At 41.4% G+C, this 14,254-nt stretch overlaps 1 protein-coding gene across 3 annotated transcripts in view; it reads right to left on the bottom strand.

Moving 5' to 3' along the window:
• The window catches only part of fibcd1b (fibrinogen C domain containing 1b), a 121,171-nt gene that overhangs the window by 81,645 nt on the left and 25,272 nt on the right, over window positions 1–14,254 (bottom strand). For 2 of the 3 annotated variants that reach the window (XM_017038968.2, XM_008325829.3), the window contains exon 1: window positions 12,728–13,873. The exons of the other annotated variant lie outside the window; for it this stretch is intronic. In XM_017038968.2, coding sequence (XP_016894457.1) covers window positions 12,728–12,799 — 72 coding nt within the window. In that variant the 5' untranslated portion in view covers window positions 12,800–13,873. Of the gene's footprint in view, window positions 1–12,727; window positions 13,874–14,254 lie in introns of those variants that run through there. 3 annotated transcript variants of the gene reach the window in all.

The raw sequence follows: 14,254 nt of genomic DNA on the forward strand, positions 1-14,254 counted from the left end.
AAAAATATATATATATATATATATATATATATATATATATATATATATATATATATACAGTATATATATAGATATATAGGTTCATATGGTAAACAGTAAGGCACCACCCTCCCTGTGCAGGCTGACAGCAGCAGTTCTGCCCTACATTCTATAAAACCACACCGTGCTCCAAACACATCTGCAGCCCTGTAATATAAAAACTATATTATCATCATTTTCTCCGAACGGCTGACCGATGACAGACAGTGTGTTGACCCAAGAGGTGAACAACGTCAGCCAATCAGCAAAGGTTGTCAAACCAAGATCAGGTCTCTCTGCACCGCTCCTCCCCCAACACTCATCTCTCAGCACTTGTCACCGTCCTTTCTTCCTATCTCCTTCATCTTGACCACAGTGCCCTGCAGTGCTAAAGAGTTTCTCTTCATTTTCAACACATTTGCAATAAATCAATTCGAGCTGAGGGGCTGTACAAAGTGTGTGTCTGATTGATTTCTTGTGTTAGCACATTACAGCAGCCTGTGAGGATCCAGCCAGAACATGAGAGAGACTGTATTATTAACCAAAGCAAACAATCTAGAAACACTTTTTGACAGCTATAGTCCCTATTTGTTGCAAATTATATTTTATATACGTACATATAAAAAAGAAAACTCACTTCAGATATTTCTTTTTCTTACTCTCTATAGTCCATCCCCGTCTTTCACTAACTTCATCTATTAGTCATTGCATCTGTAAGGAAGATTCCACTAATGCTAGCAGACAAACGGCTCAGACGCTGCGCTGCACTGACAGCATCTATAATAGCTCTTACAGTACCAGAGTCTCTCGGACTGGAACAATAAGTACCCAATTACCTGTCAGCTTAGACAGAAAATGCACATGTCAGATTTACAATTCAAGTAAAGACAGTAATTGTCCATGATCTGCTTCACTTTGACTCTCCTCTTAAGTGCTCGTCCTTGAGTCATCCGAGGGCTTTCGCACCAAATGAATAAGAATTAGGAACACTGCGTTACATTTCTTAAAATTGACTGAAAATGAAATGAAATTATATACCCTTTACGACCCAGCATAAAAGCGACAGAATAGCTTTACATTTTTACATACTCTGAATGAAAACAACCCTGAATTTAATGTACGTCGTAAGTCCATATGAACTAAGTAAACCAGGAGATAAACCAGCAAAAAAAAGGTCCACGCACCACACATTGGAAATCCCTGGCCCTCAGCTCACTAAAGTTTGAAGCCACAGTTAGTAGTGTTAGTGTTAATGGTTGAACGTCTCAACACGTGGCCCTCTGATGGAGATGTGAACCGTCTGGACTGAACCCCGTCCTCATCTGACAACTGTTTTGATTGGCTCTTGGAAACAGCCATGTTTTTTTGTCAGTACTGCATCAACAGTGACAATGAATTCCTTTCTGGGTCTGTCCAAAACTGACATAACAAACAGAACAGCATATGCAACACAAAAAATGAATTTCTGAATAGAAATGACATATCATATGTGCCACGTTGTTCTGACAGAGTTTTGGACTAGACAGCCACAACGCATATGTGAACGTGCACTAAACTGGGATTTAAAAATACCCATTGATTACACACTGTCAGCTCTGTAAACACTCTCCTTCCTTCTCCCCGTATTGTTTACGCCTCTTTATTTCTAATATGTGTTTATTCCCACTGTAATATCTCTGTAGAGTGCACGCACGTGTCTCTGGTTTTATGTGTCCTGCCTGCAGAGAAGTGTCTGCGTCTGCAACTGTTTGTTTCTCTGAGGAATATGTGCCCGTCTCCACCCTGCCAGGTTCCACGACATCAGCAGAAACTACTCTTCCGCAGGATTCTACATTTCCATATCCAATCTCATTCAGACTAAGGTATTGCGAGAGGTGCAGAAAAAAAAAAACAACCTCCACACCAGAGGAAACAAGACAAACCAAATGTAGTAAATAGCTTGTCAACTGCAGCCAACGGAGGGTCTCACAAACTGCCCTGGAATAGGATGCAAGATGAAATGTGCAGAAATATAATCTCTTCTTTTCCTTGCAATTTTTAAAACACACACACAAACCAGATGGTATTTGCCAGAACTACTTCCAACAGTTTTGATGGGTTGTGTTTTTTTTTTTTTTAAATTGGCTGTGTAGGAAAAACCTGCTTGTCTTCCAAGAAATAATCATTTTCAGCTTCGAGAGCAAGGGGGGATGTTTGAGAATCAATTAATAAGATTAATTTTTTTTTTTTGACACATTTGAATAATTTAAAGCGAACAACAAGTTGGGGGACGGAGCCATACAAGTCTCATTTATTCAAAACCCCCTGCAGTACATCTGAATATGGCACACAGTCTGATTGAATTTTTGATGAAGAATAAATAAAACATGCTAGTTGATAAGTCTGTTAATATATAAGCCATTAGTTTGTCATAGCTGCTTATTATAGGAGGTCCAAGAAGGAGAATTTCTGCATTAATCTGCACCCACTTCTCTCTTATCCATTTCCAAATTAAATGTTTTTCAACTCCACCTTTTATTACCACATTTGTAATGAACATTAATTACGTATTAATAGAAAACTGAAATATCACATGATCGCATGAACCAATCAAGTCATTTGGCGGTTTGCATTCTAAACCGTGTGTGTTTGTTATGCTGCTTGTCATTTTTGCAGCGATGAGGTTTGTGTACAGAAAAGTCGTCGCTTGTCAACTTTGCAGCGATGAGGTTTGTGTACAGAACAGTCGTCGCTTGTTGTCAATAGAAAAAGCCATATATTTCCTAATAGAGGAGCACAGGCTTTCTGAAAGTATATATACTGTAGAGCCACTGCAGTTGACAAATAGTGCATTTATTAATCCCAGATTAATCATCATTGTCTCCTCATCTAATTTAAACTAAACCATCGGTTTGGTTGAACCTGGTGGTGAGATGTCATTGGCTCATAACAGTGTCATGTGGCTTTCTTTACCAACTGGCTCATAGAAACAGTGGAGTCACTGGAGAGGTTCAGTACAAACATGGCTGAACAAGAGCCACACCTCAAGAACAATAACGTTCAACCAGCGCCCCCTGTGGCAATATGGCAGCTTTAATGAAGTGTCATTGTTGTGACGTGCTGCTACACTTGTACTGATAAAAGTCAATGCTACAGAATAATTAACAAGTGGATTTGAAATGTACTTAATAGTTTGTATCATTATCAATGTTTGTGTTAATTAATGTGTGAACGTAATTGTTACTTAATCCATTCATAACAATCTCACAATCATTAGCCTCATAATTGAATTGAAGCCTGAAGAACCCAGAGAATCCCAATCCCGAGCAAACAGGAATTCCGGCCTCGATTCTTCTTCTCAATTAATGTCGCCATTAACCTTCAGACACCTGGTGCTGCTGGGCCCATAATGACGCCATTAGGGTGGGTTTTTTTCTTTCCTGTTAGCTTAAACAAGTCTTTAGTGGGTAAATATACGGAGCCGGTTTTCAGTTAAAATTACTTCATTTAGTTCAGAAAAGAGTCGATAATGTGGAAACACAACCAGGTGGAAGAGAGGAAAACAGCTTAATCAGGGGGAGTTTAATAGATATAAATGACTTCTGTGGAGAAATACAACAAAGAGTTGCATCAGTATTTGAACAGTCCGTCAGCTGCGGTTCACTGCAGGGCATTCCCTGCTATAGAGCATTTGTGTAAAGTGTTTCATGTTGAGTAAGTCAGATTTTCTGCCTCCTCTGTCCCGTATTATTTGTGGGCTCCAGATGCGGAGGCCAAGTTGGATTGATTGCTTGATTAAACTTCTCCGTTTATCATAAATTATTCACTAGATTTCCAGAGTCTAATTAAAAGCCTTATTATCCGCCGCTCACGCCGCATTTCCAGCCACCAAACACATCACAAGCAGCACTCGTGTGTTTGTACACGATGTGTTGTGCTTGCAGACTTGTATGTATGAGTGTTGGTGAGAACTGATTAATGATGAGACCGGGGAACAAAAGGAATGGTGTAATAGGTTGGTTACAGAAAAGCAGCATCTGTCACCGAGGACTGGGCCGTGAAACCATACCAATAATTACTGTAATACAATTTCTGTGATGGCAGCATTGATGAAACACCTCGTATGAGTTGTTCAAACTTTTGTTTGGACTCTGGAAACACACTTTGACTTTGGAGGCAAAGGCTAAAGGTCAAAGATCTACCAGTTTATCGAGTGGACGATGGACAAATCTTTCAGGGTTTTTTTTTTTTAATTTTGGTTAGAAAGGGCTGAACGGCTAAAAAGCTAAAGGCTGTGGGAGTTATTTCATCTGTCTTTAAGTGTGACTAAACCTTGTGTCATGTCTTTCTCATCACTTCCTGTGCTCGTCATCCCAGTTCCCAGGCTATTATTTCCCCCTTGCTCTGCACACCTCTCATCTGCCTCTCGTGGGTGATTCCCAATGCATTTTTAATGATGATTTAGTAGGGAAATTAAAGACTGATTGCAGAGTGGTGCTATTGCACCCTGTGAGCATGAAATTGTCTTAAAATTACTATTAATAATAATAATTATTATTACCTTTTCTGTAAGTGTGTGTAAAATATTTGGCTAACGTGTATAGAGCAGTGCATTTCACTGTCTCAGAATTCACTTCTGTTAGATGGATGGATGGATGGATGGATGGATGGATGGATAGCACTTTATTTATCCCTTGGGAGTTCTCTTTGGGAAATCTACGATCTTTATTTATTTTATTTTATGTATTTTACTATTCATTGTTTATGGTAATAATGAATATTTATAATTTAAAAATATTTAATATTAATATTTAGACATTGGATTATTTCCTCAGTCTTATCCTGAAGAAAAGAGTATCACATTTCCAGATGTTGTTGTCAGAGACAGAAATAAACAAAAAAAACAAAAAAAACAACAACGTTCCAGCAGCAGAATGCTCCTCAGAGAATACACTGAATGTGGGAGATCAATTATATCAATTATACAGTGATAGCATTCAAAACGCTGACATCCCTTATTAGCTGATGCATCACGGTGGGATTTAATTGTTGACTAAAATAGACGGAGTAAACCTGCCGTCTAAATCATTTATGCAGAAATGCTCATCTACAAAAACAAAGGTGTTGTTCGTGTCACTGCAGAGATGCACAATCATCCACGTCCGCACTGAAATGCATCCTGGACAAACGGCTTGTTCCAACACCCTTTCAAGTCACACAAACACACACACACACACACACACACTACTTCTGTTTAGTTCATACTGTACGTCAGGCTCATTTTGTTCTCATATACAGTACATCACAGGGGCCGAGTGTTTCTTTTGGACTGTTGGTCCTCAGTACATCAGTAAGACCTGGATCACTCACACACACACACACACACACACACACACACACACAGACAGATGCAGGAGGGGCCTGATTCCTGCATATAGAAACCCAATGCCTGATCCCATCCAGTCTCTCACACACTTTTAGCTCTTCTGCTGTGAAACCCTGCCCATCAGCTCAGCCTGCTGACACATCTGTCAATACATGCTGTGGGAGGTTGAGTATAACCTTGGCCTGCACTGCCTTCCCTGCTTCAGCTTTACTTTCATCACATTCATTTAAAGACACACACGGACAATAACAGATCATAAGTTATTATTAAGTCATTATTCCGCGGACACGCACGCGGTAGGTTCTTGCACACAAACGCCTGGCAACGAAACTACCCAGAATAGTCGATCAATTCCAATGGCTTTTTACTGCAGCTGTTGTTTAGGATGCAAGTCAGCCCGTAGTGCTGCTTTGGGGCCCCTGTGATGAGGCTTGTAAATGTTCCAAGAGTTGACTGTGAAAGAAAACTGCCTTTACTCCAACAACTTTGTGGCTAATCTGATAACAATGCATCATTTCAGGTCCGAGGGACTCGCAGCAGCCGGACTCCACCTACAGCATCTCGCTGCACATTTGTCTCTAACAAACCTCCTGCTCCACACTGATCTGGGGCCCACTCTGATTCATCCCTACTAAAAACCCCCGTCCATCCTTTATTGTCAAAGTTATTATTTTGGTTTCAACATCCTTTTTCTTTTGGTTTCGACCTAAATAGCTTTCACCCCACTTCCTGTCCTTCCTTGTGCTTTGTCTTCTCTCAAGGCCTCCTGGCCTCTCTGCACCACCAGATATCTGATATTGAAATATCCCATGCCTTTATGTCATCAGGCGATATGGAATAAGAGAAAAATGAGGGGGAAAGACACAGGGAGAGTGAGGGTCAGATTACAGAGGCAGATAAAGGATGAGCAAGGCTGCGAGCAAACAGGACGGCCGCTGTCATTTACAACCAGCGTCACTGGGCTACTGTACACGTCTGCTACACAAGATGGCTCCATCCTGCTGCAGCAGGAGACCAAAACAGAACTAAATCACTTCCCACTTGCTGTACGTAACAACGTGACAGTAAACGGCTCGTTTACTGCTTTGATCCACCAACACACGCTCCTCTCACACATTCATACCATCAGTCCAACAAAAGACCCACACCTCTCTGAGCCACGTATGCTTTGAATCTGCAAGTCAACAATAGCAAAAGGGTTTTCAGCTCTGCAAAGTGTGTCTGTGTGTGTGTGTGTGAACCACGGTCAGCAGGATCAGAAAAAAAAGGTGTAAGGAGCGACATAATGAGACATTAACATGTGGGCACGAATGAAGGGATGGCAAAATTGATCAGATTAAATCAAAATATTAAAGCACATTAACAATTTTAGCACATGAAAAGGCTGAGGTGAATAATTACCCCCTCCATTCACTTATTGTTGTGCTAATATGCAGTCAATTATGTTGTTATTTACACACAGTGGGAAATTTTTTTTGCTTCATTAAATGGGCTCAAGCTTAAAAGACTCAGCACGTGTTTGTGGAGGCGTCAACCTCAGGTCAGCTGCCCGTCTTGTGTCAGACCAGCCTCACTCAGTAAGTAGGTCCACGGCTGACAGGATGATTGACACAATTATAAAATGGATGTAGACCAATTTATGTCGAGGACAAGGGTTCGTTGAGTTGTCAACGTGTTCTACAAGCCACCATCAACAAATCCACCAACTGGATGAAGAAAAAATTTAGTTATACATTTTTCAATATTAGTAATTCCATCATTTGGAACAGTCGGAAATAATAACAGGACTGAAACACATTCATCACGATTAATCATGATTAATCGTGATGAATGGACAGCTCCCCTGCACTTTTATATAAGCCACCTTTGTTGACTTATTTATACTTTTGTTTCCTCCCGACCCTTACATTTGAGAGGACATGTTTTATTTTGCAGTTTCTAAACTTGTATTCCTGACCATCTGTCCTATATACGTAGGTGAACGTACGAACACAGACAACACAGACGCAGACAAGAGCAAAAACACGTCTTTTGCACTTTTTCAAGGCACTTACTTCCGAGAGGTAAAAAAAAAAATCATACCAAAGGAATCCTCCGGTGAGGCATCTTTACAGAGGAAGACACCCACACACAGACCGAACAAAGTGCAAACGCACACAGAAACAAAGGTAAAACCACCCACTTCCACACACTGAAGATTGCAACGAATAAGTAAGAATAACAACAGAAAATGATTAAAAATGAATACTAATTCACCAAAAAAAACCCCGAAAGATAAAGGATCATGACAGGCTGGTTTATCAGCAGCTGTTCGTCCGTGTCTGACGCTCACATGCTTTAGTGTGAATTCTCCCGGCGTTGAACAAGTGCTATGACAAACACTGGTCTTATCTGGGCAGTCTTTATTTTTAACAATAACAAATGGTATATTTGCCCAATCTGGATATACAGTACACATGAAAAGCCTGCACAGGCTTTTAATGAAAGAAAACAAGCTGGCACCACAGGGCAGAGTCAGCCATCCTCAGTCCACCTTAAATCAAGTGCATGGAGGTGAACTCCTCAGCTCTTCCAATCAACGTACACATCTGTGCAGTAAAAAATTCTGACATTCCTATGATTTGCACCACCAGAGATTTAAAAATATGTGTTCGTCAGAGCTGATCAAAGCCACTGCGTCGTCTTGGCCTCTTGGGAGAAGATGTGCAGATATGCCGCTGAAAGCGGACACAGATCTGCGACATAGTTCTCCCTGAGCCTGAGTGTAAAATGAATGGGTGGTCTCCTGAACACTGTATTAAATTAGCAGTGAGGAGTAAGTTGTCTTTGGCCAAATTATCCACATGCTCTTTAACATGAGGAGACGTTGAGTGTCCTTCCTGGGAGACACAGGCCAAAGCTGCAGGACTGTCTTGTCTCGTCTTGTCCTCCAGCAGGACTGTCTCATACCTTAGATGGCGTTTCTCATCTTAGTTCCAAGATGAGCTTGTCAGCTTATCTGATGTCCTGTCGTCATCTTCGGGCGATTATTTTTTATCTGCGAAGCGTGTTCCAAAGGTTAAAGAGCTATTTTTAAACATCAATTTCCTTCTTTATCTTCCAGTTTCGTGATTCAAGAGTGGTGAAGTGGAAGTATCCCCCGCCTGCCATGAACACGTTCTGGGTTTTGATACTACCTGATATTTCAGGGTTAAGAGCAGAAAGATGTTGTAGCGACTCTTAGTGGAAAACACAAGGACACAAAGAAAGTGCTCTATAATTCATCTTGTGTTTTAAAAATCCAAATCCTACTTTATTTTTTGGTTTGTTTTATGACATTTCACTTACGAGCCAATCGGCTTAGATTGGACCCTTCACTAGTTTCCTTTAATGGCGCTCATGTATTTGTTAGTTAGCCTGTTTAAATTGGTCCATTTTCATATTCTGGTTTGTTCTATTTGATCTACTTTGCTTTCTAATAACACAATTTCTCTGCCTTTTTTGGCTTTGTTTCCACCTTGAAAATATTTCCAGGTTTGACCCAGTTTCAAAATCCATGGGAAGTCAACGTTAACCCACCGATTCCCGTTGGTCGTGTCTGGGAGTTGATTTTTTTTTAACCTACATATATGTCTATTCTATTTCTTTCAGACTAAAACCCCATTTTCACCACAATCGTCCAGATGAAGTAATTACAGTGCATGTGACTCCAGAACTTTTTGCTGATAAATGTGGCGCTGTGCAGGAGACAGAATGTGAAGTTGTTAAGAGTTTATCTGCTGCCATAGCAGGACCCCCCACAGGGAAATTACAGGCCCAGTGAACCAGGGAACTCTCCTTCACTCTCTCTCTCTCTCTGTTTCCATCTCCACTCTGCTCAGGTCCACGACGGCTCCTAGACTTCCAGCTACCTCAGCAGGTTCATTAGTTTGACAAGAGTATCCACAGAACAGTCACTATTTCATGCACAAATGACAGTCAGTCTTCACTTCCACACTATTTTAATGCAGTTTCACATCTAGGTGGCACCTACCAATACTAAAAATGACTATGTACAGTATACACATATAACCACTCAGTTTAGGACAATCTGACAATAGGAGCTCACAGCACAACAGCAGGATATGTATTGAATTCAATTGTATATATGTAATCAATGTTTCATGCTGATCTGGAATTTATAATGTATATGAAATGTATAAATTATATTCAAAACTACTGGGAAAGGTGGTTTTTGGTTTTGTTGTGTGTATGTTTTAGTGCTTTTACAATAAATACAATAATAAAACTACAAACTAAAACAACAAATTTGAATATGAAAGTCTTGACCAGGTGATGGAGTGAAGGTTTTAATAAAGTTTCATCTGGTCTGTACTGAAAACCTTCAGTCGGCAAAAACAATTTTTTCTGTGGGGATGTTGACCTTGATATTTGACCACCATCAGAAAATCCATGCATCCAAATAAACATCCTTATCAAGACATTTATGGTAAAATCCCATAAGGAGTTTCAGATGCACCATCTCAACCCTTAACATATTTATAACTCTGAATAGCTCCAGTGATAATGTGGAGGTTTGCAGTTTTGTGCATATAAGTTTTGTTTGCAGTCGTGTATGTAAGTATTATCGTATAAAACAGCACAAGTACAAAGTACAAAGACGTAAATGAAAGAAAGACCTTGAACCTCAACCACAGTCCAGGTCTGAAATCACGGTTGAGAAATCTGCAATGACATAGAGTGACTTGTTCACTTGTGTGTGTTGACAAGTCTAATAGTCTGTTTTTGCTTAAACACACAAAGACATTTCAGCCCTTTGGCTTGTTGAGACTTAGAGAGTGGTGTTGAGTGTGTTAGCCAGGGATCTTGACGATGGTGTTGACGATACTGAAAATGTGTTAGACTAATTAAGTGGTTGTGTTTCACCAGCCTTTAAAGTACAATTTATCATCTGCATATACGACTGAATGTCTGTGTGTGTGTGTGTGTGTGTGTGTATGTTTATTATCTGCTATTATTCTCATGCTGTTATCAAGCACATTCATGACAAAAATTGCTTAAAGCCAGACATAAAAAGCTCAAACTTGGTTTGGAGAACCATGAAAACAGATAAAGTAAACAGCCCTATTACAGTTTTGCTGGAAGTCTCAGAAAGAAAAATAAAATCAATATCTGTGGTTTTTACAGCACAATATAGCATCCTTTGTTCTTTGAGTTCTCCTGTCAGATCACAGATCCAATCCACAGCAGGAAAAGTTTCAATCTGTATAATATTTCTACCCATTCTGAGAAAATAATGACTTACAAATGTTGCGACAGGTTTTGTCTCTGATGACACGTTTACGACCTCACAGAATACAGACACACATTTGACCAGGGGAAGTCTGGGCCTCTCGTACCAGTCATCCATGGAATTTGGCTAAAAGGATCATTTCAGGTTACAAATTGATGCTTTGTACGATTTTAACTGGCTTCCATCTGGTATAAATGTCACCGACGATGGAACACCTCCAGCAACAAATCAAATATGCAGAGTTACCAGACAAATGGCAGGGCATGTTTTATAATATCCAAACAAACAGAGACCACAAGAGATCTCTATTACCAGACACCTCCCTACTGAGCCTGAAGTGACTGTGTCAATAACACCAGGCTGGAGATAAACGCTCAGTGTTACTGCTTTCCACAACGCGGAGAGACAGGCATGCACTAACAGTGAGGGAAATTTATGTGGGTCTGAACGTGATAGCAAAATAACAAGTGCAGCAGAGGGAGACAGATAGTAAATTGTAAAGGGGGCAGATAGCAGCATTAGCTAGTTCCATTTCCCATAAGCTCTCGTGTCATCCACCATACACTCACAGTGTTCCGATTCAGGGATAAAGGCCTTCGTTATTACATTATCTGTCCTTAACAGGGCTGTGTGTGAGTGAAGTGTATCAACGGGGGGTGTGGTGGTGGTGGTGGGGGGGTGTTCGACCATTGATGTCTACACTGGGGTGTGTTTGTGTGTATGAAGGGGTTCTTACAGTAATTCATCCATATACTTCAACTTCATAATTTTGCAAACGTATGCAGTATTGGACTGTCTTTATTGACTGGTGAACCACTGTAGGTGAACCACACCTACACCTTGTGACCCCTCAGGTTGGCTCCACCCGCCCCATCCTTGGTAAAAGATGAATGGATTAGCATCTACTTTGTTATGGTCCTGGTCAGATTAAGAGAATAACCATAATTATACCATATATTACATTTAAAAGAAGAACTCTAATCAGATGTATTTACGTTATGACACTTTATGTTAGTACTGAGCTGGGAAGAGAGCAGCTTTGTTCTCATCCTGGGCCTCGGTGATCAGCTCCATCTCACTGAGGTTACTTGAGAATCAGCCAGCTGTAAGACCAACTGCAGCCCGTAATAATCAATACTCATGTAATTATAGAGGAGTGAAAGACAAGCCATTTAAAACTGCCACCACAGAGATGAGTCAGAGTGAGGGAGCCATCACAGCTCAGGACCGAGGTTCTGACATCACCTCACACCTGCCAAGTTTGGAGATCTGCTATCATCTGACCAAGTCCTTGTTTTTTTTTTTTTAACATTTCTCATTGGCTCTTAACTTCACGTCAGCAAACCCCAGGTATCATTTTTTTTTTTCCTCAGTGATGACGCATTAAAAAAAACCCCAATCCATCATTGGTCTTCACTAATAAAAGGTAAATCACGATGCGTTTCTTCAAGGGAGAAGCTTTATCTGCGCCCCTGAAATCCGATTCCAGATCAGCCCTGCTGCCTCCTGGGCTGCCAGTAACCCTGACCTTGTGAAAATTACAGCGACTATTCCCCAAAGTGTGCTCGCCTGCCTGCCTACAACTGCACGCCCGCCCGCTCCTGTCCTAATTCATCCGTGCAGGAGACGGGATCTGAGATCCACGGGAGAAGGTGGCAAAAGACAGCACGAGTAAAGTGTCATTTAACTAAAAGCGCAGTCCAGGTAGACTTCAGGGCTGTGTGCCTGTAGACCTGGAGCCGAGATACGCAAACGCTCCTCCCCGCCTGTGAACAGACTTTAACCTCCTGCCGTCATCACAGCTCTGTTCCCCGCACTTACGATCCCCCTCCACATCAACTCAATATGTTCAAACGCCGTGTCATCAAAGACCACTGGAATCTGTGTGCCTTGCAGCGGAGTTTGACCATTTATTACCGAGAGTTCATCTTCACTGCTGTGTCTTCGCGGTGCAGAGATCCACTGGAGATCCACATGCACAAACTCAGCCTTGTTCCACTGCACCAACAGCTGCACCACTCCTTGCACACCCGGGAGAACAAATAACGGAAGCGGTGTAAAGTGCAACATACCTGGTTTTTATGTCGAGTACCATCTTCGAGTTCAGAAGAGCTGTTCATGGTTCCCCATCGGTCATTTACCATCCTACGGAGAATATGCGCATTAGATCCGCCTGTGTGTTCCAGGCAAGGGAGAAAAAACCGGTGCTTTTTGAGTCTTTGTCCGTGTTTTAGACTTTCTCTGAGAAAAAACTGAATCACTTCAACGAAAAGAAAACGAGAGAGAGACAAGAACTGTTTCTGCGGTTCAACACCGCACACGCTGTGATTGACGCACAGAAATGAAAGTTAAATTCCTCTCCAAAGTCTCCCTGGTATAATCTGGTCTAAAAATTCCAATTAAAGACGCGGGATGTGTGTTTGCAGGATCCGGGGATTGGCACTTCAGTCACAAGACTGAAGTTGGCCAAAAAAAAAAAGAAGCAGAAATTGATACAGACAGCACCAGGCGCTGTCCTTTTATTCCAAAATGAAAAAAAAAAAATTCAATAATTTCTTGTAAATCTCCTCACACTGGAAAGTGCACCCAGACCTTGCAGTCCATCTAGATTCCAGGAGAGTTGGAGACGACACCAGTCCAGGCTTGGATCGTCATTAAAAAAAAGGGTAGAGACTGGATTGATGGTATTGTGTGCTTTCCTCGTCGCGGTCGCCCGATGGTCGAACAAAGCCTTTTCGAATTGTACCAGGTGGACCCCGCTGGTATTTCACAGCAATGCCTCAACCAAGGAGTGTACGGCGGGATGAGGGCGCAGCGTTGAGCTGCTGCAGCGAGCGCACGAAGTGGCCCCGATTGTCAATCAATGCGCCCCGTCAGTGCGCGCCGCGCGCTCCGTACCAGCGTTTCTCCGCATGTGCCCGCCTGCCCTCCACTGCTGAGCTGCTGCCTCCCCCTCTGCTACTTCACTCCCACCCTAGCCTGGACCCTCCTATTTCCCTGCAACCCGAACAGCGGCAGATTGTGACAAATGTGTGCTCTAATGCAAAGACTAGACGCTGTAAACTGATTTATTGTATAATACTCCCGAAGAACAGAGAGGCATTCGCTCCAGATCCATTAAAGGTAGCGGCCATTATATAGATTTCCAGAGTGAATGTTTATAGTGTGTGCACCTGATCAATCACACAGTTAATTACTGTGTATAGCTTACATGCAGTGGAGGTCCTAGCCTATGTGCCGCCCTGGGCCCAATAGCCCCCCCCCCCCCCCCCCCCCCCATTTGTTTCCACCTAAAAAAGTTCTTGTTTACATGAAGTAACTTTTTTCTGACACAACAACAAATACTTCAGTGTATTATAAAGTATAATGAGGAAGAAGCTGAAATAGTACATATAATTAAATATATACAGCCATTACATACAGATAAAACAAACTACAATGAACAATGATAAATGAAAAACGCTTGTTTGGATTCACACTAACCATCCCACCATTGTCTACTGTTTATATTCACATATATACACATATATGACATATGAATATATATATATACATATGCTTAGTAGTATCCTTGTATATGTATACATACTGATACTGAT

This window comes from Cynoglossus semilaevis, chromosome 14 (genome assembly GCF_000523025.1).
Source record: "Cynoglossus semilaevis isolate Cse_v1.0 chromosome 14, Cse_v1.0, whole genome shotgun sequence".
Taxonomy (NCBI): domain Eukaryota; kingdom Metazoa; phylum Chordata; class Actinopteri; order Pleuronectiformes; family Cynoglossidae; genus Cynoglossus; species Cynoglossus semilaevis.